This window comes from Nyctereutes procyonoides, unplaced genomic scaffold, assembly GCF_905146905.1.
Source record: "Nyctereutes procyonoides isolate TBG_1078 unplaced genomic scaffold, NYPRO_anot_genome, whole genome shotgun sequence".
Classification (NCBI taxonomy): domain Eukaryota; kingdom Metazoa; phylum Chordata; class Mammalia; order Carnivora; family Canidae; genus Nyctereutes; species Nyctereutes procyonoides.
Window position 1 is genome coordinate 9,440,822 of NW_026575025.1, and position 27,002 is coordinate 9,467,823.

Below are 27,002 nucleotides of genomic sequence, written 5' to 3' on the forward strand. Positions count from 1 at the left end.
CCGAAGGGCAAGGACATAGGGGAAATGAAGTTGATCAGAGCCTCCAGGTAGCGGCCCAATGCTGGGGCATCCCTCAGGCCCTCCGGACCCTTCCTGGGGATGGTGCAGCAAGGCAAGAGAGGAGGCTAAAGCCAGAGAGGTCCAAGAGCTCAGAGGCTGCTGTGTGACCCCAAGGGCAGAGGTGGTTGTCTGCCTGGAGGGTGTCCTCAGCACAGTGCCTGGTGAGCCGGGGTGCTTGCTCAATCAGTCCAAATGCAACACCAGGCACTGAACTGCAGGCACCTCTCTCTGCTTCCCTGGACAGTGGGCAGAAGACCCCTTCTGCTCCCTGAGGGTGGGAGGATGAGCTGGTGGGGTGGGAGGAGAGTGGAGCCCCTTGCCCCACCCCAGAGAGGGAATGGGCCAGGGCAGGCTGGCTCCGGATGCCTGATGTGGCAATGGAAGGGAGCTGGTGCCACCAAGACCCTCTTTCCTAGGGGCCCCAGCCCAGTGGTAGCTGAAAATGGTCACTGGGCACAAAAGAATCGGACACAGCCAAGTCAGGCACCATTTTTTTATAAAAACGCATAGTCTCATTTTCCACTCTTTAAAATCACATTCAAAAATCGGCAAAGGAACGCCCCAGGGGGTGAGTAGATGGGAGGGGAGGGTGTGCCAACCCAGCCCCAGGGGGAGAGGGCGCGACACCACACACGGCAGCGCGACTGGCACAAGGGGGCATGCGGCGGGCAGGATGGCACCCTGTGGGCAGTGGCATGAACGGGATGTGGGGCTACGGGGCTGGACAGCCCGGGAGGCACACTGACCAGCCAGGGGTGGCGAGAGCTGGCCCCACCTGGCTCCTCTCGCTGTGCTGCCCAGCCTGTCCAGGCTGGTCCCCCATGGTCCCAGGCACACAAGGCCTGGCCTGGCCCAGGGGGCAGGGGACCTCGGGGCCAGGCAAGGCCAGTGTAACATGATCCACAGCTGCCTTTCTGTGGTCCCTGAGCCCGGGCGCTTGGGGTGGAGGAAAGGGGTACTGCAGGGAAGGCAGTGGGACTTGCTGCCAATGCCACCCTCCTGGCCGAGCCCCTCAGCGTCCAGGGAACTGTGGGAACGGAGGCAGCCAGTGACACAGGGGTTCTTCCCGAGCAAGGGCACCAGAGCTCAAGTCACTGCTGCTTGGCCCTGGGGTCGGGGAGATACTGGGCCCCTCCTCCACCAAGTGGCTGGAGGACACGACAGTGCAGGACTATGCCCCTGTGGCAGGAGGGGCTGCGGTGGGAAAATTCAAGTACTATCCCTGTGCTGCAGCCTCCCCTGGAGTAGGGGGCACCAGGCCACCCTCAGAGCACGGCCCAGGGCCTGAGGGGGCACAGCTCAGTGTGGCATCATCCCTGGGGAAGGGCCAGGAGGGCTGCCGGTCTCCTCTCCACACGAAGACACCAGGAGGGGAGGCCCCTGGAGGGGCAGGGCTAAGGGCAGCTGGACAGTGGCTGGGTTGGTGGCGGCAGGAGCCAAGGCAAGCGGGCCCCCCCTGGGGGCTGGGCCAGGCTGGGGCCACAGGAAATCACAATAATTACAAAATAAAACCTTTTCCGCTTTGCGGGAAAACAAATAATAAAAATTCGACAAAATAAATTAGAGGTTTATAAAAGGCGGGTGGGCGGGTCAGAGGCCATTGGCACTGCCACGCTGGACGAGCGGCACCTTGCTCAGCTCCACGACGGGTGAGCGTGGCTTGTTCTTCATCTTGGGCACGCGCTGCACGAGCTGCTGGGCCTCGCGATAGGCATCGCGCAGCTCCTTCTTCCACTGCACCAGCTCGGGGTCACTCTGCAGGGCACCCAGGGGCAGGGGGCTGGGTGTCAGGCCGGAGTGCTCCCCAGGGCACCCTGAGGCTCTGGTCCCAGTCTGCCCCACCGACTGGCCCCTGGCCCCACTCACATCGCACTGCAGCACGAATTGTTTTCCGCCTCGGATCTTGAGAAGGAGGCACTTGCGCTCCTTGATCTGAGTCTCCTCCACAGACTGGATCTCCTCCATGGTCAGCAGGCTCTGCTGCGGGGTGGGAGGGGCCGGGCGGGGCAGGGCGGGGCGGTGAGGGCACAGGACAGGCCAGCCAGCCCCCCTCCCCCCATCCTCTCTTGCGCTCCCTGACCCCAGCCTTCTTCTTACCGGGGCCTCGCCCTCGCCCCGCCACTCCAGCCGGTTGGGGAACAGGTAGAAGTACCGCCGCTGCCACTGAGTCAGAAAAGGGTTGCCCATCTTGGACATGTAGCCGTGCATGATGCAGTCCTTGCCCAGGGCATAGTCTGACACGAGACAGGGAGAGGTGGACTCAGCCAGGCCGGCCGGGTCGGAATCCTGGTTCGGCCACTCTGGCCGTGAGCTCCGGTGGCTTCCTAAAATTGGAGCCTATTTCTCCATTCTAAAGCGAGCAGCGGGCAACCTCACCTTCCTCATGGCCCAACTGCTTATTTTTGGTTTTCTTGCGGGCCTCCATTCGGTCCGTCTCAGCATTGATGGTGTCAAAGACTGTCTCTGCCACTTCCTGCTGCCACCGCTCGGAGATGGTGAGGGGAAAGTTGCGGTAGAGTTCCTGGTCACTGTCCAGCAACTTCGGGGAGCAGACAGGGCCATCCATCAGCCATGGGCCTGCCCACCCCCAGCCAAGGCATGTTTGGGCAGGGGCCTGAGGCCCAGCAGCTGACAAGAGCCCTGCAGGCCAGGATTAGGGCTCAGGTGGGAGAGGCTGGGGCACCCCTGTACCTTGATTCCTTTTGTGTCCTCCTCATCAAAGGAACCAATGTCGAAGGCATCAGCAGCATTCACCTCCCCTCGAGGGGGGATCAGCGGGGGAGGGTACTGCAGTAAAACAAAGGCTGGGCATCAGCACCGGGCAGGGGCTCCAGGGCGCCCACCTGGCCCCGACCCAGGCCAGTACCTTCTGTAAGAAGACCATCTGCCAGTCCAGGGAGCGGAAGAATGGGCTCTCCTTCACCTCCTGAGCCCTGTGGGAAGACGCGGGTCAGGAAGCTGGGGCTAAGTCTGGGTGCTGGAGCAGGGGACCCAGGCTAACTCCCAGGGCGACCATTCTCTTGCTGTCACCTTGGGCAAGTTCCTTAAACCTCGGCCTGTTTCCTCATCTCTAAGATGAGGAGACCAACAGTTCCCACATCATAGGGCTCTTGTGAGTTTTCATATTTGTAAATCTTGCAACGTCATGCCCAGCACTTAGTAAATGTTTAATAAACATAAAAGGCTCTTGTCAGCATCATTATCATCACCATCTTTGTTGCAGGGGCTTTTCTGGAAGCTGGTCCCCAGCCAGCTCCAGCAGCTCTGACCCCAGGCAGCCATCCCCCCAAGAACACTGGAAGGGGCTGGTTATGTCCCACCCTGTGAGCCCCTGGAAGGCAGCTGGCACCAGGAGGGGGTTCCAGCAACAGGACATGGCCCTCATCCTCAGGCTGGCCTAGCGGCATGCCCACATGACCCTAGCAGGGAGGAAAAGCCTGGGACTGTGGTCCTGGTCCTGGGCACTCACCCTCGGCCCAGGCAGCCTAGTCTCCGGTTGACATCCCTCTGCAGCAACCCCTCCAGCAAGGAACGGAGTTCAGGGGAGAAGGAGTCAGGCAGCTCCACAGCCTGCAGGGAGGAGCAGACGTTGGCAGGGGCCCAAGAGGAGTCCTGGCCCCCAGCACAGAAAGAGACAGGGCATAGCTTCCTCACTCACCCCAGCAGGCATGTTTATTCTGACAACACAGGGATGGGGAGCCTCTGGGGCAGGAGGCCAGAGTAAGGATGAGTGGCCCGAGTTTGTTGTTAGTTGGTAAGAACCAAGAGTCCACAACCCTAACACACATAGGAGACCCCAGCCCCACCACAGGCCCCCAAGGACTCCACCCAGCCTCCCTACACTCACCATTGTCAACGTCATGCGATCGATCTCATGCTTATCTTTGGTCTTGTGCTGCCGGAAGGGGCTGTGCCTGGGAAGAGACATGCAGTCAGAGGACAGGAATGGGGAAACTGAGGCAGGCAGCCACAGTGATCTTCACCGAAACCCAGGGATGGTGCCACCCTAATACTCAGGCCACTGTATGCTCCCCTCCCCTAGGCCTCTAACCTGGACGAGGAAAGAACTCCTCTCCATTCCCTCCCACCCACCTGCCTGGGAAGGCCCACTTACCCCCGCAGCAACTTGAAAAGCATGCAGCCCAGGGAAAACCAGTCAGCACTGCTATCGTAAGCCACACCCTTCTGTAGGACCTCGGGGGCCATGTACCCATGGGTGCCCCTATGGAAGTAAGGAGGCGAGGCCGTGAGTGGGTCTGGTGGATTTTGTGTGTGTGTGTGCGTGTGCGTGTGTGTGTGTGAGTGTAGGAGGTAGGGGGCTGGGCACTCACACGCTGGCGTGGGGCTTCTTCTTGGAGAAGTCACAGGCCAGGCCCAGGTCTGAGATGCGCACGTGGCCATGCTCGTCCAGAAGGATGTTGGCTGGCTGTGGAGGAAGCCTAGTGAGCTGCCTCTGGGGTGGCTCAGGATAGGGTCTGGACAGGCAAGATGCTGCCTAGGTTACCATCCTCATTCTTGAGAATTAGGGGGTCCAGGGGCAAAGTCCCAGGAGTGGGGGGTCTTTTCCTCCTTCCCCCAATGACAATGTGAATCTAGAAAATGGCTTGGTGGTAGGGAGGGAAGGAAGGCAGCAGCTGGCCAGGTCCCAGAATGCCCCCTGCCAGGTGTGCTGAGGGGCTGGTGGGGCCAGAGCCTTACCTTCAGGTCCCGATAGACCACGAAGCGGTTATGCATGTGCTCCAGGCCCAGGATGATCTCGGCAGCATAGAAGCGCATATCGGCCTCAGAGAAAACCCCGTGCTGGGACAGGTGGTAGTGCAGGTCCCCACCTGAAGAAGGCAGCCCCGCAGGGTGGCACTCAGCTCCTGGGCCCAGCCCCCAGCCCCATGGTCCAACTGGGGCCAGGCCACACACTCACCATTCATGAGATCGAGAATGAAGCTGAGCTTGTCCGGCGTGTGGAATGCGTAGGACATGCAGACAATGAACGGGCAGTCCTAGGAGGACATAGGAGGACAGGTCAGCAGAGGCTGCACCCGGTTCCGGAACCAAAGGCTGCAGCAGTAACCAGCCTGAGCCCTCCTGGCTCACCCCAGTGCTGACAAGGGATAGCATGATGCGCTCGTTCAAGGCCAGGGTCTCCCCCTGCTTCATCTTGATGCGTTTCTTATCCAGACACTTCATGGCATACCTGGTGGGGAAGGGGGAGGGTGCTGGTCAGTTAATCAGCCCAGACGGACCTTCAGAGCCCGGGGCTGCATTTGGGGGGGCAGGCCTCAGGGCTCCTGTAGTGAAGACTAGACACTGCGACAAGCATAAGACACATCAGAGTCAAGAGGGAGAGAGGGCAGGAGCAGGTGCTGGGGAATCAGGGGCTCTGGGGGCCTGCGGGATGCGTAGCAGCACAAAGACAGGATGGAAGGGAACGGCACCCTCTGCAGAGGTCTGTTCACTCAGTACCTGGGGGCCCCCGGTCCCCACTGACATCCCAGGGGGCCCTCCCCTCCCTCAGGCATCCCACTCGACACTGTGAGCCGGTGCTCACATCTTGCCCGTGTCGGCCTTCCGGCACCCATAGACCTCGCCGAAGCCCCCTCGCCCGATGATGCGGTGCACGCTAAAGTCGTTCATGGTCAGCTGTGGGGGTGGCAACAATAGGCGTCACTGTGGGCTGCCCAGGCCCTGCCACTGGGCAGAGACACCCAGGCAGCAGGGGGCCAGTCCCATGCTGGGGGGCAGGAGTCCCCATATGCAGGGCCACCCACCCCATGCACTTACCTGCCCTGAGCCACCCCCCTCTAGGATTCTGGCACTGACCCCACAGCTACTGTCTTAGGGGCTGAAGGGCAGACTCCCTGGACCTCCCTGGTCCCAACCGAGCCTTGGTGCCTGGCCCTCTGGGGAGGGCAACAGGCAGGGAGCACAGTCCTTCATGCCCACCAGCCCACTCACATGGATGTTGAGCTCCACATTCTTCCACTGGCAAAATCGTGTGAATTTATCACTGTAAGAGCAGAACACCGGGCTCCAATGAGACTCAGGAATCAGGCAAAATGATGCTAGGTGCAAGCCTACTCCATATCATTCTATCGCCTGGGGTCCCGAGCCTTAGTGTCCTCTCTGGGACTACACGGGAAGAGTGCTTGCCCAAGTGGGGCCTGGCCACCTGCCTCTGGGTTTCAGATAAGCTTAAAGAAGAGGTCCTACAGTCTGTTCCAGACTTCTGGCTACCCCATCTCTGACAATGCCCATCCCACCCCTGCTTGCATGCCTCCAGTGGCACAGCACTCACTCGCCTGAAGCTCTCACTCCACGGCTTGGCAGCTGGGACTCTAAGAAAGCTGTTCTTGACATCAAGCTGAAATGAGCCTACAACTCCCACCCACCAGGCCAGCTCTGGCCATGAGGGCCATAGCAGAGAACAGTGTGCCCCTTTGTGTCTACCTCAACCATCACCCTGATGCTTCTCAGCCTAGGTGGGCCCAGCAAGGTGCTAAAACAGTCCACGAGAAGGAAGGTGGACTAGGTGGTCCCTCACTCCCTGGAGAATCGCCTGGGGCAGGCTCAGAGATGCCTGGTGCTAAGAAAGGCAGGGCAGGAGTGTGGAGAAGGTGATGGCTAGGAGCCTGTCTGACCTGAGGAATGTTGCACAGGGCCGTGAGTGGGCCAGGTACCCGAGTGCCCCTGGCTGAAGCAGGCTGGCTTCTCTCCCACACACCATCCACACCCCTCTCACAGTAGCCTCCTCCTCCCCTTCCCCTCTTACACATGCCCCGCTCTCACCTCTCAATGAATTTCTGGAATACATCCCCTCGGAGGTTCTGACAAATTTCTTCGATGTATGGCTAAGGGAAGAAGCTAGGGTTTGGTGACTGAGCCAGACTAAAAGCTGACCAGACTCTGTGACCTCAGCTGCCCAAGGATGCCCCTGGCTGGGCCAGGAAATAGTAGGGAATAAGCCCAGTACACACCTGGAAGAGATCTGGAGGCACCTGTTTCTTCACCAGGTGGCCCTGGACATGCTCGGTGGCACTTTTGGAGAAGGGCTGGAAAAGACAGAGGTGGTTGTGAATTCTCTGCAGGGTCCTTTCTTTCCACCCCAACACCCAGGCCAGTCTGGGCCAGCACCTGGGTCTAGGCCTAAGGACACTCACATGTGAGCAGGCCAGCAGCTCCTTCATGATATAGGTGTCGAAGACCTCCCGGCTGCGAGCCAAGCGTTCTTCTTCTGTCTCCAGCTTCTCATATTTCTTGATCTAGAGGACAACATCCCCACAAGTGGCATGAAGGCTCCAATGCCAGGCATCTTGCAGATTCAATGAAAACAGCCCAACCTCCTTCCCTCTCTCCAGGCAGCTGGGCCTTACCTCCTCGTAGAACTCCACCAAGGGCTTGGCCTCCTCGAGGTGTTTCAGGCAGAAGTCTCGGAAGAGCAGGTACCCTGAAAGCCGAGGTGTCAGGTCACACAGAGCCCCACCCCCTGAGGCCTTCCATCATGGTGGGCAGCATGGGCTTGGGGCCTCCTGAGCCCGAAGGAGGAGGTAGAGGTGGTTTCTGCCCCAGGCAGGGACTGGGCAAGGCGGCCTTAAAAGCTGCCACCAACTGAAGATTCTCAACTCTGGGGTAAGGAGTGCCCGTGTCTCTAGCCATCCCAGAATCTACTTTGTCAGGCGGTGGCTGGAATGTGATGGGCATGCAAGTGAAGCAAAGGCTTGGGGCTGACTCTGGCTCCAGGGCCTGGACCTGCTGCTTGAGGGCAGCACCCGTACTGGGGCAGGCCGAGTGGCTTCCCAGGGGGCACACGCCCCTCTCCCTGGACCCCCTCCCATATCATGCCCCCTCCACATCTGGCTGCTTTTCACAGCAGCCCTGAGAAAAAGTTATAGAAACAGACTTTAGGGAGGCCTGACAGGTGGGCCTGAGTAGAACCTGGGGCTCTTCTGCGATTGCAGGTCCTGGGAAAGACAGGCCGGGGGTGGCGCCTTGAAGGGCATAAGGCCACTGGTGAAGGTAAGAGGTAGGACGAGCTGGGGGAAGGGCTCCCAGGAATAAGACCCCCCCACCCCGGGCAGGCCAGGCCTCACCCCTTCCAGGTAATGGGGGCCTGAGGCCTGGCTCCAGAGCAGCCCTGGAGGTTCAAAACAAAAGTAAGAGCAGTTCCCACTCCCTCCAGCCTGACATGGGTGACCAGGCTTATGTTGGGTGGCTTCCATGCCTCTTTGGGGGCACTGTCTGGGCACCTCTACCAGAGCACACAGCCATCACCTCTGGTAAAGGTGGCCTGGCCTTTGAGTAACTTGTGACCTGGGTTTCCCAGTGGGCAAGGGGCTTTCACTGAGGTCACCTCATCTAGCCTTCCAACAGACCTGAGCAGCAGGGCATCTGATTCCTAATTCCCAGGTAAGGACACCAACAAGCTCAGAGATGTGAAGTGACGTGCCCAAGGTCACACAGCACAAGCCAGGGACCCAAACTATGTTTCATGATATACTGACTCCCCAAGACTGATCTCCAGTGCCTGATCTGGCCAGGCCAGGCCAGGCCACTCCCATTTCAGAGCTGAGATCCTGCTCTCTAGAAGGCCAGATCAGAGCCATGTGCGTCTGAAGGCTGCTTCCCTGGGATCCACCCCAACCCAATCCTGCCCTGTGGGCCAGGTCCGCAGTCCAGATACTAGTAAAACAAGGGCACTGGATGAGGAGGATCGGAGGGGCCGGCCAAAGCAGGTTGCTCACAAAGAGGGCCCATGGGGGAGGGGGTGGCGACCACAGCTCTGGCAGGCGCCACAGGAAGGGCCCCGCCCCTTCCTGTCAGTTCTACCAACGGCCCAGAGCAGCTGTGCCTGGGCCAAGGGGAAGCTGCAACTCTCAAAAACAAAAACCCCAAGGAGGAACTTCCCCGGCAGCCCTGGAAGACTGCTGGGCCCCCACCCCCCTTCACAGGGCTCCCAGGGCCGGCAGCCAGGGGCTGGGAGGCCCAAAGGGTCATGGCCCTAGCAGCCTTGCTGCCATCCCGGGAGGTGGGGTGCTCGCTGGTGCCCTGCCCCATCGGCTCGGAGGCCAGACCTCCAGGGAGAGAGGACGGGAGGCCAGCCAGCTGGGGTGGGGTCAGGAAAGCAGCCCCTGCCTCCCAGGGCCCGGGGAGCTGGACAGTGGTGGGAAGCCCTTGAGGCTGACAGAGCTCCTCATGGACTCACCCAGCTTCTGGGAGAAGATCTTCTCAAAGGTCACCTCACCCCGGTCCTCCAGGTACTTCTGCATGACACTGCGGATGCTGAAAATGGGGGGGCCTTGGTGAGCCAGAGCCCCCATGGCTCCTGCCAGGCCTGCTGGCCCCGCTGCCCTGAATGCCCGCCGCTTCCTCTCCCGGAATCCAGAGTGTCACTGCTCCCTCTGGGAAGGCAACCACCAGCCAGGGCCTTCCCACTCAGGCTCTGTCCCTAAAAGCTTGGGTGGCCAGCAGGTGGTTGCTCAGGAGTTTGGTCCCGGTACTGCCTCATGCTGGCTTCAGGAACCTGGCCAAGCCTCAAAAGCTAGGCCTCACCATCAGCAGATGATGGGTAACCAAAATGGGCCTATCTTTACCATATACTACTGCTTGGCCATAAAGTGGGATGAAGCACTGATACATGGAAATGCTACCACACAGATGAGCCTGAGCAGGCTAAGTGGAAAAAAAAAAAGAGTTACAAGAGGCCCCAAGTTCTATGACTCCACTTAATCGCGTGACCAGACCAGGCAAATCTACAGACACAGAGAGCAGATTAGTGGGGGCCAGGGGAGAGAAGAGGAGTGATAGGTATGGGGTTTCTATTTAGGATGATGGAAATGTTCTAGAATGAGGTAGGGCACAGGTGGCACAACACAGAGAACATACAAAAGCCCCCTGGATTGGACACTTTAAAATGATGACTTTTATGTTACGTGAATCCTAGCTCAAGTTTTTTACCTAGTAAAAACAAAACAAAAGCCAAGCCTCAGTTCCTGTGTCCCTAACATCTGATTTAAAAATGTGCCCCCTACCCCTGGGTTACTTGGGAGGGCAGCAGGGGAGCGGCTGGCCAACATGACCACCCAGCACTCCCCACCAGAAGAGCTCACCCTCAACACTAAGCTATCTGGGCAAGTAGCATGGGGCTATCCTTCATGCCTCAGACACACCTTGCTACCCCCTCCTACACCTTCCTGGGCCACCGTGGTCCAGCCCCACCAGTGCCTGTCATGATGGCTAGCTGTAATCATTCTGGCCTTCATGAGCCCGGGCTCCTGAGAAACACTCCCAGCCCTATACTGAGGACCATGCTGGGCAGGCACACCTGAGCCTGTGCAATGCTCACACGGCCTGTAGGATATGTGGGGCCGCTGATAAAAGACACTGCAACTGGCGAGGACCAGTATAAGAAAGTCTGGGCTCTGCACACCCGCCTCACTGCATCCCTTCTGGAGCCCAACGCGGATCCACCAAGGCCTGTTGGACATCATTGACTGGAAGGTTCCATGGACCCCTGCCCTCCAGGCAGTCCCTCTCAGGGCCCAATTTCTACATCTGTGGTTCTAAGACATCAGACAGTGTGTGACAAAGCCTGATGGGAGCCACGCAGGAAGGGAAGAGTATTCTGGACTGTCAGGAGAGGCTGTGTGGAGGAGGAACTTCACTGGGTTCCTCAGTGCAAACCAGATGTCAACAGGTGGCAAAGCCCAGGGCAGATGGGTGGATGTGGGGACAAGCAGGGGAAGACCAAGCCAAGGGTGAGCAAGAGGCTGTCAGGAGGGAACTCAGCAGAGGACATCTGAGGAGCTTGGTCCAGAGCAGACAGTCTACTAGAGGCACCAGATGAGGAAGCCCAGGTGATGACAACACACGGGGGATGACCAATAAAGAGGGAAAGAAACAGGGTGGGTGGGGGCAGGCTCAAGCCATCAAGTAAGCAGAAGAACTGACTGGGCCAGCCGATGGCAGGCCAGGCCGGCCAAAGTTCTGCCCATGAAGAGGTGCCCGAGGTGAGAGGGCTCCTAGCAGGGCCAGTGCTGTCAATGAATGTTGCCCAGCCTCTGGGGGACCCCTGCCCTTTCTGCTCAGCACTCTCCTTCTACGATGGTCTGGGTGGAAGCCCAGGCTCCAGCTCTCCCAAGCCTCTGTTCCAGTTTGAGCCACACAATGTAACAGGGGAGCATTCAGAGCTATTGTAAGCAAGGTCCTTAAGCAGTGACTCCCTCCCTTGCACCCCCACCCTTGAAAGCTGGAAGATGCCATGACCTCCTCCAAAAGCTGTCGCTAACAGGAAGACAGGTGCTAATGACCAGGACTGCTGTCCTATGTCCCCATCCTCTGACTCCAGCCAATGAGAGTAGAGTTCCTGGCTGAGGGCCAGTGGCTCAGTGGCCCCTTGCTGCCACTTCAGAGCTGGTTCCCCTGGGGAAAGCAAAGATGGCTCCAGGCAATGGGCAGGGCCTCCAAGGACAGCATGTGGCCCTCACCAATGCCGATGCTGGCACACACCGGCTCACACCCACCAGCCTCCAGCAAGAACATCTCTGCAGTCTCCTGGGACTCACAAGCACTCAAGAAGCAAGGCTAGATTCCAAGGCCCACTCTGTGCTTCACACATGGCAGAAGCTTGAAAAACCTGCCCTGGGGCGGGCCTCCAGATCAGAGACTGGAGCCCTACAGTTCCTCTCCCTGCGAGGGAGCACGCAAGACCTCCGTTTTGGAGGGCAGTGGTACCAGGCAGGGGTGGGCCACGGTGCGACACAAGAGCAAGGGCCCAGTGCAAGGCAGCAAAGGCCCGGGAGCCAAGAGTTAGAGGCTCGGGGCCTTGGGAACCCTGGAAGGGCCAAATGGCTGAATTTCCCTGGGAAGTGGACCAGGAAGGCTGGATCCTCACCACCCTTGGTTCAGCTCTTGGCACTCCATGCCTGTATCCAATTCTGTGCTTTGGGACAATTCTGGACAAAGTAATAAAGTGGGAAAAGATATCACAAACATCAATCCTCCATGGAGGCGAATGGTCAGATCGTGGTCAGTTGTGGTAAGGAGGGATGCCCAGATAAGTGGGTGACAGGCAAAGTGACTGCAGCCTGTGAAGGGTGACCCCAGTAGCCAGCTGGGCATGACCCGTGCGATAGGCACCGGGAAGCCCTCCTGAGCCCCAAACTGGCTTCCTGGGAACCAGTGAGACTGGCACCAGCTTAGTAACGGCAATACAAAGGGAATGCCCACCACTTCCCACCATGGGCCTTGGCGGCCCCAACAACAGCTATGAACTAGAGTCGCTAGGGAACTACACTCTTGACCAGGGACTGCACACGAGAGAGCCAGGATGGGTGCTTCTTGGGGAGCCGGCCTGCGGCACAGCCTTCTCCCTTCCCAGTGGCTCTGCTGTGGGCTCAGCCCAGGAAAGAACAGAAAGTGGGGCCCGGGTGGCCAGACCTTGCCTCCCCTCTGAAGCTGTATGTATAGGGATGGTAACAGCTCTCTTCCCAGCCCACAGCACTTCACTGTCTTCCTTAAAAAGAAAAAATGTTTTCTAAATAAAATAAACACCCCCCCTCCAAACACGAGATCAGACTGAGCAGAGCCGTTGAATGGAAGGCCCCCAAAGCGACAACGTTAGGGTTTCCTGTCTGTTCTCGTGGGGCTGGCAGCCGAGGCAGCTGGCAGGTCAGAAAAATGTGTTACGGACATACTCTCACCAGGGTGGCAAGTACAGGCTGGCATGGGAGGCGGCGGCAGCCTCCTGGGCTGGGTCACCTTGGTCTCCAACACCCGCTCCCAGATACTGGTGGAGTCTAGAGTGGCGACCAGCCCAGAGCAGCATTCCTGCCCCCACCCAGGCCAACAACGCCGATATCTCAGAGCACATGGCTGCCAGATCAACTCCGGGTTGTCAGGAGAACCAAATGCCTGCATCTTCTCCGCCAGAAGGACCCTAAGGCTCCCAGCCTCTCCGGGGAAGGGCCCCAGCCCCAAATTCCAAATGGCTCTCCTCAACCTCCCTCCCTTGAGGCCACGCCTGGTCACAAACTTTTAAATGCCCAGTTTCCTCATTTGTGAAATGAGGATGTCGACAAAATGCTGAATTGCCACCACCATGCTGGCCATTTAAAAAGCCTGAGGACACAGCAGAACTGTCCCAAGATGTCAGCCTTGCTGCGAGTGCTGTCAGCTCAAGACCCCTCCTGGGGGCAGCCCTCTTCCTGGGATTCCACTGCCTGTGCCTCTTCTAGAACACCATCCCAAGCTACTGGGCCTTGTGCAGGACTCTGTTCCACACTTCCCAAGCACGGAGAGGGTGCGGCCTACATACTCAGGGGGCCTCCTGAGTCAGGTGAATGGCTGCAAGGCCACCCTTCTCACAGACCAGCCTCACACACTTATGCTGATCAGGTGCAGGGGCCCGGGGGGGGGGGGGTGGCAGAGCCTGATACCTGCCCCAAGAGAGTAGCGAGGGCCCCTTGGCAGGAGGGCCTGCCCTGCCATGACAGGGAGCTGCCAGACCCTGCTGCCTACAGCCAGGGCTGTTCTCTCCAGCACCAGCTGCTCTGAGGAGCAGGCCAAGCCTGACACTGAGGTAGAGGGCACATCCTCCCTCCCAGCCTGGAGTGCGGGTAGGGGTGACAGGAAGGCAGTGAGGGCTGTGGGGGAGAAGTTCCGGTAGCTTCTGGAACCACGTGTTTCAGAAGAAAAGCAAGGTCCCTTGCTGTGTGGCATAGAGGCCTGATGAGCTGACCTGGGCCCTCACAGGTGACTCCCACAGAAGGTCAGAGACAGTAGCTTGTGTGTAGACTGGGAGAGAAAGCAGGGGTCAGAAGCAAACACACTTGTTTTGATGGTGAAGAAGTCTAGGCTAGAAGCTGAGCAGCTTGCACAGCATCCCACCCTGCATTAGTGGCCAGAAAACAAGAAAGCGTCCAACTCTCCCTGAGAAAAGTTGTCCCACCAGGCAGGGGCCTCCCTTCAGCCTCTTCAGGAGTTGGATGCAGGGTCTCAGGGGACCCCAGACTCCTGCCCCGCCTGCCTTTCCCTCCATCCCCTGCCAGTGCTGTGGGCAACGGGCAGCATCACTTCCGGGAGCCTGGCAGGCTATGGGCAGCTTTGGCCAGCACCTGCCAGGCCGGGGCCCTGGATCCTATGCTCCTGTGTGACAGGGATGCCAGAGTCATGAAACCCCAGGATGGAGTGAGCTGGCATGGGGGCCACAGGCCTGGCGGGTCTGGTGCGGCCACACCTCGAACAGCCACGCTCCAGGAAAGGCCAGTTAACAAGCCAGTGGAGCAGAGGCTGTGGCTGTAGCTCCTCTGTGGCATTTCCAGGAAACCTGGCACGGAGGTGGCAGCAGTAGGAGGAAGTCCCCTGGGGCTTCTTATTAATATTTCTCAATGACTCTCCCTGGGGCTCACAGTGTCCTCAGAGCTCAAGAACAGGGGAAAGCCGGAGCCCTGGGCCTGGGAAGAAAAGATGACACCCACCAGGCAGCACACACACATAGCCCCTGCACGCATCTGAAGGAACAAGCCAGGCTTCCAACGCTGCGGCAGCCACAAAGTGGCTCCTTGCGGGATGTGCGGAAGGGGGCATACTGGCAGCCTTGTCACATGTCACCAATTCTATACTAGCACAACATGAGGACCACACCCTGCAATTTACTGCTATTATGCTAAAACGCACCAAGAACAAAGTTCTAGGGCTCCTTGGCCCATGGTTCCCAGGAAGATGCTGTCCCCCACCCTGGCCTGGACGGCCTCCAGGGTCCGAGAAAGCCCCACTCAGAGATGGAGCTGCTAGCACTTCAACACCAGAAAACGCACTTCTGCAACCCTGCTCCTCTGCCCACATAGATGCTACTCTTTGAGGCAGCAGTGATGCAGAGAAGGAATGTTATTGTTTTGGAAGAAAGCTGCAGCCAAATGGGTCATTTTTAGGGTCTCTTGTGTGAAACACATTAGCGATAACTAGAACACAAGTCTGTCTTATATAACCAGCAGAGGACAGTGGTCCCTCGGGGCCTCAGGAAGAAGGGGGCAGGTGTGATGGAGGCTGCGCGTTCCTCAAAGATTCTCACATATTCCTGGCTTTTGCTATTTGTTCCAAGGCAGGAGCATAATATCCTGGAAGCACCCGCCGTGCGCACGCAGCCCCTGGGTGCCCGGGGCGGGGAGGAAACGCCGGCTGCAGAGTGCCTACACCTGACGTCACCAGGAATTTACTACTAGGAATTGATCGTGCATTAATAGGACACATTATTCCTGGTTTGACAGAGCCCAGATTCCCCTGCACAGATTCCAACCTGTAATGCTCACACTCCCTTCAAATCCACTTACTGAGGGAATGGCGGGAGGGCGAGCAAGCGACTTAATGACAAAAATGTGAAACCGTGCGCTCTGGAAAGGAGAACGAATGGGAAGAGAAGTCCCAGAGACCCATTCCTGTGAAGAGCAGGAGCTTCAAAGGCCCAGAGGGAACAACTAACTGCTGACCGCAGAAAGGATCATCTTGTTTGGGGGCTGGGGAGCTGAGGAGAAGAGCTGCTACTGGGGTGGAAAGTTCTGGGTAAGGGTAAGACTGGGAACAACAGGGCTTTGCTGGTGATGGAGAAGTGGAGGAGGAAGGGAGGAAACCTTCCCCTGTACCCCTTCTCCCCCCCACCCCCAAATCAAGGACAGGAAGTCCTGGAGGCAAAGAGTTAACAGGAATGAAGAAGAAGCAGAGGAAGAGTGGCCGGGTCTGGGAGACAGGCAAGCCAGAAAAGGACAGGAAGGAGGAAATCCATGGTGGGGGAGGGACCAGGAAAGAGCCAAGAAAATCAGAGGCTGCAAGAGGCACCGGGCTCAGGCAATCTGCTGCTGGGGCTGCCGCTGTCCCCAGGGAGGGCAGGGGTATCTCCTGGGGCCGCCCAAGCTAGGCTCCTCAGCCAAGAGCCCAGAGATTAATTACACTCGGCCTCCGTGGTCATATTAAGCAAATGACAGTAATTACAGGACCGCTGCTGGTGAAGGGAGATAGCAGCTCCTTCAGGGAGAAGCACAGACCACAGGCCTGAGAGCCAGGGGAGCACTGAGAGGGCATCTGGGAGCAGCCAGCCCCTGGCTTCACCCCACTGGGAAGGGAGGTGGGCGCAGTCAGGAAAAGAGCCGTGCTGGTGTCCCAGCGGGATCCAAAGCCGGGTCCTCTGGCTTCCGGCTACACGACTCTGCCTCGCTCCATGAGAAAGCAGAGAAATGGGTGTGTTTCCTCAGATTCTATAGGGTGACAGAAGGGGAGGACCTTGTGCCAACTCGAAGTGGCACTGTGCCTACCTGCCAGCTCTTGTTCCTAGCTCTGAGAAGTCAGAGCTGATGCCAGCCCCCAGCTCTGGGCCAAGCCACAGCCTGGGCGCCAGCTGCAGAGAGGCTGCCAAGATGGACCACCCCGAGGCAGGAACAACTCCAAATGGCACCTTGTCGTAGATAGACCACGACCTTTCTCCCTGACCCCGACCTCACAGGTGAGGGGAAGACATAACCCCAGGCAGGAGCTGCCTCCTCTAGGCACCAGGTTTGCCAGAGCAACTCTGTTCTGTCCCAGATGGCAGGGGCCAGGGTGCTGAGCCTCGTGAACCAGGGCAGCTGACAACAGAGGGGGCTGAGGTCACGGAGCCCAGATAGTGGTTCCCTGGACACGGGATGCCGGAGGCGGGGTAGACACGTATGGGGGCATGTGGGGTCCGGAGACCTAAGTTCAAATTCCAGCCTGCTTCTAGGACTCAGCCTCCTCCCCTTCCCCAGTCTCGGTTGCTTCAAATATTAAATGGGAGAATACCACCTGCTGTTCCTGCTTCCCACAGTTGCAAGAGGAATAAAATGGAGTGAAAACCGCTTTGCAAACTGGGAAGCAGAAGGCAAACGTGAGAAACAGTCATTGTGACCTTCCAGAGCAAGAGGCATCTAGCCCACCGGGTGTGTGAAGCACAAAGTAAAAGGCGGCATGTCCTCTGAAGTAGGAGAGGCCTGGCCTTAGCTCACTGACAGGCACTGCCAGAACTTCTATCCATCTCTTAGATGTGGGCAATCTATCCAATGTTGTGCTGCTGGATGGTAACTCTGTTTGAGAACCCATGGCACCTGGCTCTCGGTCTCCTGCTGTTCCCCAAAAACTGACTCACAGGCTGGTTTCAGGCATCATATAGTCCTGACGTTTCTTGAGCAACTATTACATGCAGTGCATGGCCCTGTCAAGCTCACAGGTTGGTTTTTGGATCAATTGAGATGACAGATGTCATAATAAATAATAAATTATTATCACTTCTACCATCATTCCTATCAGCGCCATCACTACCACAGATGGTAAAAGGGACAGGAAAAGAGGAACAGCTCGTTTCTCAGGGTTCTAACACCTGCAGAGCCAACCCAAGGCGGGGCCCCATCAGGAGCAATGCATTCTGGGGAGAGATTACCCAAACACAGAGAGTTCCAGAAAACGCTCTGCCTGACACTTTGTAGAAGTCCAACCTGCAGGAGGGTCTCAAGGCCACAGCCACCAAGAAGAGCCGCTGTGAGTCCCAGAGGTTGACTCTCCGTGCTTCCTCCCTCGTGGCTTTGTCATTTCTGAACTCATTTTTGTTCTAACTGTCACTGCTCCCTGGACAGCCCCCAGCTGACAGTCAGCCTGGTTCCTGTTTTGAGAAATCTGATTGCAAATGTCTTAGAAAAAAAAAAAGGGGGGGGGGGGAGCCTCAACGGCCTTTTCAAAATGCAGACCAATTTTCCTCTCCCAGGGTTGGTGTTCAGTCAATCCGAAACCCAGTGAACAGGGCACAGAGAAGGGGGCCAGGGAGGTAGGCATGGCACTCCTTGCAGCTTTGGGCTCTGCCTCAAATACTTAGGGCACCAGAGGGTCCCAACCCCCCATTTCATGCTATCCACATTTCACAGAGGAGAAAACTGAGGCTCAGAAACAGGAAGGGACTTGCCCGAAGTCACATGACTCGACCATGGCAGTGAGGACAGGCCCAGGTTCCCAGGCCAGCCAGGGTTCCAGCATGCCAACTCTCGGGTATGAGCTATCACAGTGGGCACACAGCTCTCACCCATGCAGAATGGTCGGGCGCCGGCTCAGGCCTGAGTGGTAGACATGATGTGGAAGTGGAAGCCAGAAGCCCTGACCTGGTGACTGGGCACCATCCTGGATTACCTGGGACACTGGGCAAGCCACATCTGGGGCTTCGGCTTCCCCACCTGTTCCAAGGAGACAAAACCGCACCTGTCCTATCTGTTCACAGGCTGCCAAGGGGCTCAAACAATGAGAAAATACTCTAGAAGCCATAACATGCTGGACAAGCCTCAGCAGTGGTCCATATCCTGAACAGAATGTGCCTACATCCTGAACAGTTTAAACTTTGATACCAGGTGCAGTGACATCAGTTGTCTCACAGAGAGGTGGCAGCCGTGGTCCAGCTGCTGCAGAGGAGCAGGGATATCCCCTGGCAAACAGCACCCACAGGGCACCACATACAGGGCCCACCAGGGGAGGAATTCGAGGACAGAGGGGTAGTGGGTGCCTCCCCGCCCCCCCACCGGGCTGGGGCACACACCACACCCTGCGCCCCACCACCACCAGCCTGGCCCCCAAAGCACTCTCAAACCCTACTCCGGCCGGTGACCCACCGGGGAGACCGAGAGGGTGGGGGAGACCGAGAAGACTTGCTGTCTCCCCCAAACCTCACGCAAGTGTCGACCAGAGGGGGCTAGGGGTGGGGGCAGCGGAGCCCAAGGCCGGGTGCTGGGAGTCGGGAGGGCAAAGGGATGGTGATGTAGCCAGGCCAGGTGGCCGGCGGCGGGCAGAGGAGCGGGGCCCCCGTGGGGAAGGCAGGGGCGCGGGCTGAGGAGGCGAGGGCAGGCGGGCGGCAGGGCAGGAGGCACTGCACGGCTCGCTCGGGGCCGGGGGCCGGGAAGCCAGGCGGCGGCGCTCGGGGTTCCGGTGCAGCGGGTCTGGGGCTCAGGGGTCCGTCGGGGCTGCCCACCCCGCCGAGCGGAGGCTGGGGAACGGGGTGGGGCGGGGGCGGGGGCGGGGGGTCACGGGCCGCGGGTTCGGGAGCGGGCCCGGCCGGCGGCCGCCTCACCTGGGCTCGGGCAGCAGGATCTTCTTGCTGGCGCGCGCGGCCGGCGTGGCCTTGCTCTTCTCCATGGCCATCAGGTAGCTCACGTCGGCCAGCACCGCCTCCAGGTCCGCCATCTTGGCGGCGGCGGCGGCCTCTCCCGCCGCTCCGCTCCGCTCCGCTCCGCTCGGCGCGCTCGGCCCGGCCCGGCCGCTCCGTCGGCCTCGGGCGCCGCCGCCCGCCTGGCCCCCTCGGCGCCCGCGGCTCCGCTCGCCGCGGCTCACAGGCGGCGCCGCCCCATGGCGCCGGCTCGGGCCCGGCCCCGGCTCGCTCCGCTCCCGCCGGGACTGCAGTCGGGCCGCCGCCGCCGCCGCCGCCGCCGCCGCCGCCGCCGCCGCCGCCGCCCGCGCCCCGGAGCCGCCGCCGCCTCCGGCCCCGCCTGCCGCGCACAGCGCCAGCGAGCCCGCAAGGGGCCAGGCGGGCAGGCGGGCGGCGGCGCCCCCTGGAGGCCGCGCGGGCTGGCCCGAGCCTGACCCCCGCGGCCGCGCGAGACCCTTCCCTGGGCCCGGCCCGACCCGACCCGGCCCGACCCCGACCCGGACTTGGACCGTGACGCTGACCCCAGGACCTGGAATCCGCCGGGCTCCCGGGACCGAAGTAGACCCTGGGCCCAGACCTCGGCCACACTTCGGATCCCAGCTCGGATCCCACACTCCACGGTAGACCATGGCCCTCAACCCCAGACTGCGGCTTCAGAGCATGCTCTTCCGAACTTGGCCCTCAGACCCGGGACATAACCCCTGACTTCTAGGCCGTGGCCGAAGTCCACGACCCGACATTAGACCTGGATAACATTCCTGACCCGGGCCTCCAAACAGGACCCCAATCCCAGACCTTGGGCCACTGTCTTAGACTCTGTGAAACGAGATCACAACCCTTTGTCCTGTCCCCCTACCACCCACACGATGACCTCAGACCCCCCAACAGGACCCCAGATCTAGTTTTTGGACCATGACCTCAAATACTGATCCCATCCTGGTTACTAACCCCAACTTTGAGTCCAACACCAGACCCAGACCATGATCATGACCCTAAACCCTGGACTTAGGAATGAGGACCAGACCATCTACCTCAGACCAGAGCTCCAGACCCAACATCAGGAACTCTGAACACAGACCCAGGACTGGGATATCCAACCAGGGACCCAGTCTGGACCTAGAACACCTAACAGGTCACCATGAATTTGGGGCTTGAACAATTGCAGTCACGCTCCAGGCCCTACCCCAGCCCCATTCCCCATCCCTCCTGCTTTTGACCCAGCTCTTGCCTCAGGATTCCTATGCAGGACGAGGGAGTCTGCACCAACCCCCATTCTCTGTGGACCAGCTTGTAGACCCAAGTCCCTGGCCTGCACCCCCACCCATCCATGAAATCTTTATGGACTCATCATGATTCCACAACATGGAATCAAACCTCTCTCAGCCTGGGAGGACATAGGACTGTCAGTGCTGCCTGGTAAGGGAAACTCACTGTATCAAGAAGACTCTGGGGGTGGGGGGTAGGAAGTTCCATGTGTCTCAAAGCAGCACCCCCTATCTCATCTCAACAGATGACAAGATCGCTTCCCAGCCCTGGGCACATGGGGCTCAAGCCTCATGCTGATCATAGGCCAGGATCCAGGAGCCTTTTGCAAAGCAGAGTTCCCTCCTCTGCGCGTTTCTCAGGCCACCTTCTGAGATCAGAACCAGAGCACATCAGAAATAACAAGGTCCCTTCTCAGTGGACAACACTACCATCCTCCCAGATACTCAGGTCAGAACTCCAGGCATCATCCTTAATACTTCCTTCGCCCCTGGCCTAATCTCTCACTACACCCTCTAGTCTGGCCTGAGAATCTTCTTAAACCTGCCCACTTCTCAGGATCCCCTAGTTGCTGCCCTGATGCAGACCCTGACCAGAGACACCTCTCCCAAATCTAGACCTGATGGAGTTACCAAGCATTTTGGGAGCTGCTGAGAGTGGGGAGCGGGGCAGGGAGTCCTAGGCTCTGTTTGCCTTCTTCCCTGGCTAATGACTGCTCATCCACCTCCCACCAGGTAGCCTCCCCCAACTGCCTGACCCCAAACTGTGCACATCTCCAGTTATTTTTTTTTAAGATTTTATTTATTTATTCATGAGAGACACTGAGAGGAAGAGACATAGGCAGAGGGAGAAGCAGGACTCCATCCGAGGACCCCGAGATCACGCCCTGAGCCAAAGGCATACATTCAACCACTGAGCCACTCAGGCATCCCTGTACGTCTCCAGTTCTGCACTTAGCACCGCACCTACTTTCTTGATTTGAAAACATCATTATTTGCAAAATGTATCATTTCAAGTGTTTGATGGGGTGGGGGTGAAGGAGTGATTGAAGTTTTCTTAAATGTTTATATCAATTGGAAAATGGATCCTGATATTGGAAACGCTGATGTAAAAAAGCAAAAAGAAGGTAATACAGTCTCCAACTGTAACTGATGCTCCCAGTTCACTCTTGCCCCACTGCCCACAACAGGACCAGACACAGAAAGGCAAAGCCCGTGTTTGATGAATGAATGAGTGACTGATTGAAAGAGCTCCAGGGCCCAAGATGGCACACTGAGTTTGGGGCAAAATGGAGCTGGAGGCACACAAGGATGCCACAACAGGAGGCCTCTAACCTCCCCTCCGCCCACCCCATCCCGACTCTTCAATTCTTAGGGACTGACTACAGCCACATACTGGCTTGGGTTTCCTGGAGCAGACCCTATTTTAAAAATTCTTCCTGAGAGCACCTGGTGGGCTCAGATGGTAGAACATGGGACTCTTGATCTCAGGGTTGTAAATTCAAGCCCCAAGTTGGCTGTAGAGATTACCTAAAAAATAATAATAAGGGTCACCTGGGTGGCATAGTTGGTTAAGTGTCTGACTCTTGGTTTCAGCTCAGGTCATTACCTCAAGGTAATAAGATTGAGCATTGCATTGGGCTCCACACTCAGAGGGGAGTCTGCTTAAGACTTTCTCTCCTCTCCCCTCTCCCGACCCTACTCCACCACACCCCAGAACACAAGCTCTCTCTCTCTCTCTCTCTAGCTCTTACTCTCAAATAAATAAATATTTTTAAATTTAATTAATTAATTAATTAATTGATTAATTAAATTCTTCTTGATGAACTTGCCCCTGTGGGCAGCTATCCTAGTCCAGGAGATGGATCTACCTTCCCCCCACACCTGAAAACCCCATCCCCACTTCTGCCCGGGGCTCCAACAACAACCCCAGCAGACCTGAAGCTGAGATCCTTTGAGAGAGAGCCGGTCTTCTCCAGGGCAGCCCTCAATGGTTACCGGAGCCCCAGAGAGCAGCGCTGGAGCCCTGGGCAGGAAGAAGTTGAGGGGAGTCCCTGGCCTTAGGGAGGCTGGTTTGGGGGATGATGCTGCCCCCTGGTGGTTGAGGGAAGGCTGATTATAAATTTGTTTCTTAGGGCTAGCTTCAGTTGTTTCTCCTCTTAACCAACTTTGTCAGGTCTCCAGACCTTGTCAGCCTCTGGCTGGGATTGCTGGGAGTGAAAGAGAAGTGGAACCCCATCTTTGCCCAACTGGCAGACCCATGGACACACCATTACCTGGCATCTCTCCCAGATGACTAATAGGTGTTGCAAACTTAATGCATCCCACACACAGCTCCGGCTCCTACACTCAGCCTGTCCAAACTGCTCCTCTCTCCCACCTACCCATACCAGTCATGGTTCCTCCTTCTTCCAAAAACCTGGGAGTCACCCTTGATTCTTCACTTCCCTTACCTGCCCCTGCCCCCACTCACACTCACACTGTCATGCAGCCTGTCCTGTTGACTACCTAATGTGTCTGCTTCCAAAGTATGCCCTGAATCCTTCCACTGTGCCCTGCCAAGCTTGATTCAAGCCCCACCACCTCCTGCCTGGTGCTGATACCTGCACCAGCCTCCTCACTGGGCAGTTTTTACAAGCTTGAATCAAACCCCACCACTAATGACTACCTTTGCACTAAGGAAAGATATACCCCATCCTCCATGGCCTATAAGAGTTACAGTGTCTGGGGCACCTGGGCGATTTAGTTGGTGAAGCATCTGCCTTTGGCTCAGGTGATGATCCCAGGGTCCTGGGATTGAGTCCTGCATCAGGCTCCCTGAAGAGCAGGGAGCCTGCTTCTCGCTCTCCCTCTGCCTGTTGCTCTTCCTGCTTGTGCTATGTCTGTCAAATAAATAAATAAATAAATAAATAAATAAATAAATAAATAAATAATATTTTTTTAAAAAAAATTATTATAAATAAATATAGGGGATCCCTGGGTGGTGCAGCGGTTTGGCGCCTACCTTTGGCCCAGGGCGCGATCCTGGAGACCCGGGATCGAATCCCACGTCGGGCTCCCGGTGCATGGAGCCTGCTTCTCCCTCCGCCTGTGTCTCTGCCTCTCTCTCTCTCTCTCTGTGACTATCATAAATAAAAACAAACAAACAAACAAAAACCTTTTTTTAAAAATATTATTTATTTATTTATTTATTTATTTATTTATTTATTTATTTATTTATTTATTTATGATAGACATAGAAAGAAAGAGAGGCAGAGACACAGGAGGAGGGAGAAGCAGGCTCCATGCAGGGAGCCCGACGTGGGACTCAATCTCAGGACTCCAGGATTGTGCCCTGGGCCAAAGGCAGGTGCTAAACCGCTGAGCCACCCAGGGATTCCCCCCATAAATAAATAATCTTAAAAAAAAAAAAAGATGTACATGGTCTGGCTCCTGCCTTTCTTTCTTCTTCTTTTTTATTTTTATTTTTTAAAGATTGTATCTATTTACTTATGAGAGAGAGAAAGGCAGAGACATAGGCAGAGGGAGAAGCAGGGTCCATGCAGGGAGCCTGACCTGGGACTGATCAGTGGGACTGGATCCTGGGTCTCAGTCCTGGGTCTCCAGGATCACGCCCTGGGCTGAAGGTGGTGCTAAACTGCTGAGCCACCGGGGCTGCCCCCTGCCTGCTTTTCTAACTTAACTCTATCTTCCCTTCCCCTAACCCCTTAGTCTCTGATCTATCTGGTCTTTCCTCTGTTACTACAACGAGCCAAATTCATTTCCACCTCTGGGGTTTTGACTTTATAATTCTCCTTGCCTGGAATGACTTTTATTTTCCTCCTTTCTGGCAAGGAAAGCTCCTGTTCATTCCCTATCTTTGATGAGATTGGGCACATTCAGGGTGGTATGGCCATAGACTCACTCCCTATATCTTGAGCTGAGAGGTTCCTGCTCAGGGGGCTCTCTCGTGGTGCCCCTGTTTGCTGTGGTCACAGCCAGGTCACGCTGTCCTCACATCCAACATGGTGCCTGGCACAAAGTTAGGATTGCAAAGAGAAACAGGATTTAGTGGTGGCCCACTCCTGTAGAGACAAAGAGCTTTAAATCTATACCTCCAGTTAAGCTGGCAGAGCTATAGTGTAAGGAGGGGGTTGTTCAGAAGAAGAGAGTTAGGGGAAGTGTTGGAGAAGGGTCAGGGAGGGCAGGGAAGAGATGGGGAAAGTCTTGAACTTTTGACATTGTGTGCATGAAGCATGAGTGAGGTTGGAGTGAGGACTGACCTGTGCCAAGACTCAGGAGTACCAGTTACCTCCTGCTGGGGCCTCCTAGGCTTTGAAGCTTGGGGTCCGGGCCCTTCCCTGACCTCACCAGGTTGTTGGGATTGATGGGGAGAAACTCCTGCCTCACATGGACAGCCACCTCTCTGATATCTGGGGCTTAGTGCCAGGCTCTGGCTGGAATGCTTGGAGCTCACTCACTCATCCAACAATGTTTGTTGAGCTCACTCACTCACTCACTCACTCATCCAACAATGTTTGTTGAGCTCCTACTACATGCTGGGCACTGATGCTTGGCCTTGGGGATCCAGTACAGGGAGAGACAAACAGTGAACCGTGGAGCCACCCAGGAGTCCCAATAAATAAGTCAAGGAAACCTCCAAGGAAGGGCGGTTTTGCCGGAGCCAGAAGGATGGGAGGGAAACAGCTTTGTTCCCGGGCAGGGAAAGGGCTTTTCAGGCGCGGAACAGTAAGTAGGTGCGAAGGCCCTGAGGGAGGAACCGGCTCTAGGTCTCACGAGGCTCCACTCTCCAGGACGACGGTCCAAGGCGCTTCATGGCCCGCTCTGCCCCCAGGCACCTGGCCACGATCCCGGATCCGCCGGGCCCGCTTTCTGGAGCAGCGCCTCTCCGTGGAACCCTCCAAAAAGTCACACAGTCCCCGCACTGCCCCGGGTCTCTGCCTCCCTTCCCGCCTCAGGAAGAGCCTTAGCCCGGACTTGGGCTCCGCCGGTGGCCCCAGGCTACCCTGGCCATGGCTCCGCCCCCGCCCCGGCGGCGCCCCGCCCCCAGCCTCCGGGGCGCCTTGGCCCCGCCCTGGCCCACCAACCTCCGCGGCCGCGCCCGCGCCCCCCCCCCCCCCCCCCCCCCCCGGCTCTCTAGCGCGCCTGCGCTCCGCCGCCCCGGGTCGGCCTGGCGCCGGAACCCGCTGGGTGCGCGCAGAGGGTGTGTGTTCTTGGCCCTTCTGGCTCGTCTGTGGTTGAAGCGTGGTCTCATAGTCCCCACGGGCCTCACGGTGTGGCCAGTGGTACCTGCTGTATCGAGGAGAGGGAGGATGTGTGTGGAAAAGACCTGGAGTCAAATACTAGTGTGACCTCCTACTGCCCAGGCTGCTTGCCCCAGCCAAGTTACTTAACCTTTCTGAGCCTTGCCTTTCTCATCCTTGCCCTCCAGCCTGACTTCACGGATTGCTTTGAGTTAACGGAGGTGCTGTGTGTGTGTGCAGTGGTGGGCTGGAGAGATGGCTTGCTGCGTGGCCATTGTCACACGTGGAGTATGGGGGCCACACTTGTATCTCCCTCTAGGCATCCTCTGTGGCCTCTTATCTCTCCTTTCTCCCCTCTCCCTCTTTCTCTACTTTTTCTGGATCTTTTGGGGTGTTCTCTCTCTGCATCTGTCTTTTTCTACTTCTGTCCTTCTGTCTTACCATCTTAGCACTCTCATGACACACTCTGGGGGGACAGGGCAGCTGGACCTTCCTGCTCTCTGTAACTCTCTGGAATGGGCAGATGGCAGAAGCAGAAGCTAGCTGAGCGCTAGGCTGAGAGCAAACCCACGTGCTCCCGACCTCAGGTGCCTGCTCACACTATTTCCTGCCCACTTGGGTGTCATTGCTGAGCTTTCCTTCTGGGCCCGGGGAATGTGGAAAGGTGGAGGTAGAATGGGTTTCTCCAACCAACAAGTGCCAGGCCTGCTCTGCTGCGGGCCTCCCAAATGGCACTTAGCACAGAGCTGGCCTGGGAGGGAGGGAGAGATCAAGGATTGTTCCTCCCCTCCAAGGCTAGCTACATGTGCATATACTGCAAATGAAATGCAGGGATTCCTGGTTCAAAGATTAAGAATTCATGATAAGAAAAAAAAAAAAAACCCAAGATGGCAATAGAGATTAAGCTGAGCGTGGGGTCCTTCTGAATGCAGGGCCCTGTAACAGAATGGATAGCTTTCCTATGAGGTAGGTTCTGCCTCCCTTTCCCTTAACACCCACCTTTCATTATACCCAGTAAATGTCCTTAGCCTACTACTCCTGGAACAGATGAGCAGGGAGGTTGAGCTAGCTAAGGCTAGCCCCACCCTCAAGGAGTTGGAGCCATGGGAGAGGGGTGGGTGCTAAGCAGGCCATGAGAGCTAGGGTAAAGTCTGTAATCCCTGGCCTAGTGTTCACATATATCCCAGCTCTGCCACTGACCTAGAGCCTTTGCTTCACCTCTCTGAGCCTTGGTCGTCATCTGTAGAATGAGGGCACCTGCCCCCT

The 27,002-nt window shown here is 57.4% G+C and overlaps 1 protein-coding gene across 2 annotated transcripts; it reads right to left on the reverse strand.

The window, feature by feature from the left end:
* Nucleotides 1–539: 539 nt before the first annotated feature.
* Nucleotides 540–19,495, reverse strand: GRK2 (G protein-coupled receptor kinase 2). 2 transcript variants are annotated; one of them, XM_055314863.1, is made up of 21 exons: nucleotides 19,157–19,495; nucleotides 9,257–9,333; nucleotides 7,428–7,501; nucleotides 7,215–7,316; nucleotides 7,032–7,106; nucleotides 6,844–6,905; nucleotides 6,013–6,064; nucleotides 5,606–5,697; nucleotides 5,152–5,251; nucleotides 4,979–5,057; nucleotides 4,759–4,889; nucleotides 4,392–4,486; nucleotides 4,175–4,282; nucleotides 3,908–3,974; nucleotides 3,530–3,630; nucleotides 2,927–2,993; nucleotides 2,752–2,847; nucleotides 2,437–2,599; nucleotides 2,158–2,294; nucleotides 1,927–2,040; nucleotides 540–1,815 (listed from the first exon to the last, which is right to left on the reverse strand). In XM_055314863.1, exons 1-21 carry the CDS (start codon nucleotides 19,267–19,269, stop codon nucleotides 1,651–1,653), a joined length of 2,070 nt encoding a protein of 689 aa, XP_055170838.1. In that variant the 5' UTR covers nucleotides 19,270–19,495; the 3' UTR covers nucleotides 540–1,650. The 2 variants fall into 2 exon arrangements, with proteins under 2 accessions (XP_055170838.1, XP_055170832.1); XM_055314857.1 differs by lacking the exon at nucleotides 19,157–19,495 and adding an exon at nucleotides 18,125–18,239.
* Between the last annotated feature and the right edge of the window lie 7,507 nt (nucleotides 19,496–27,002).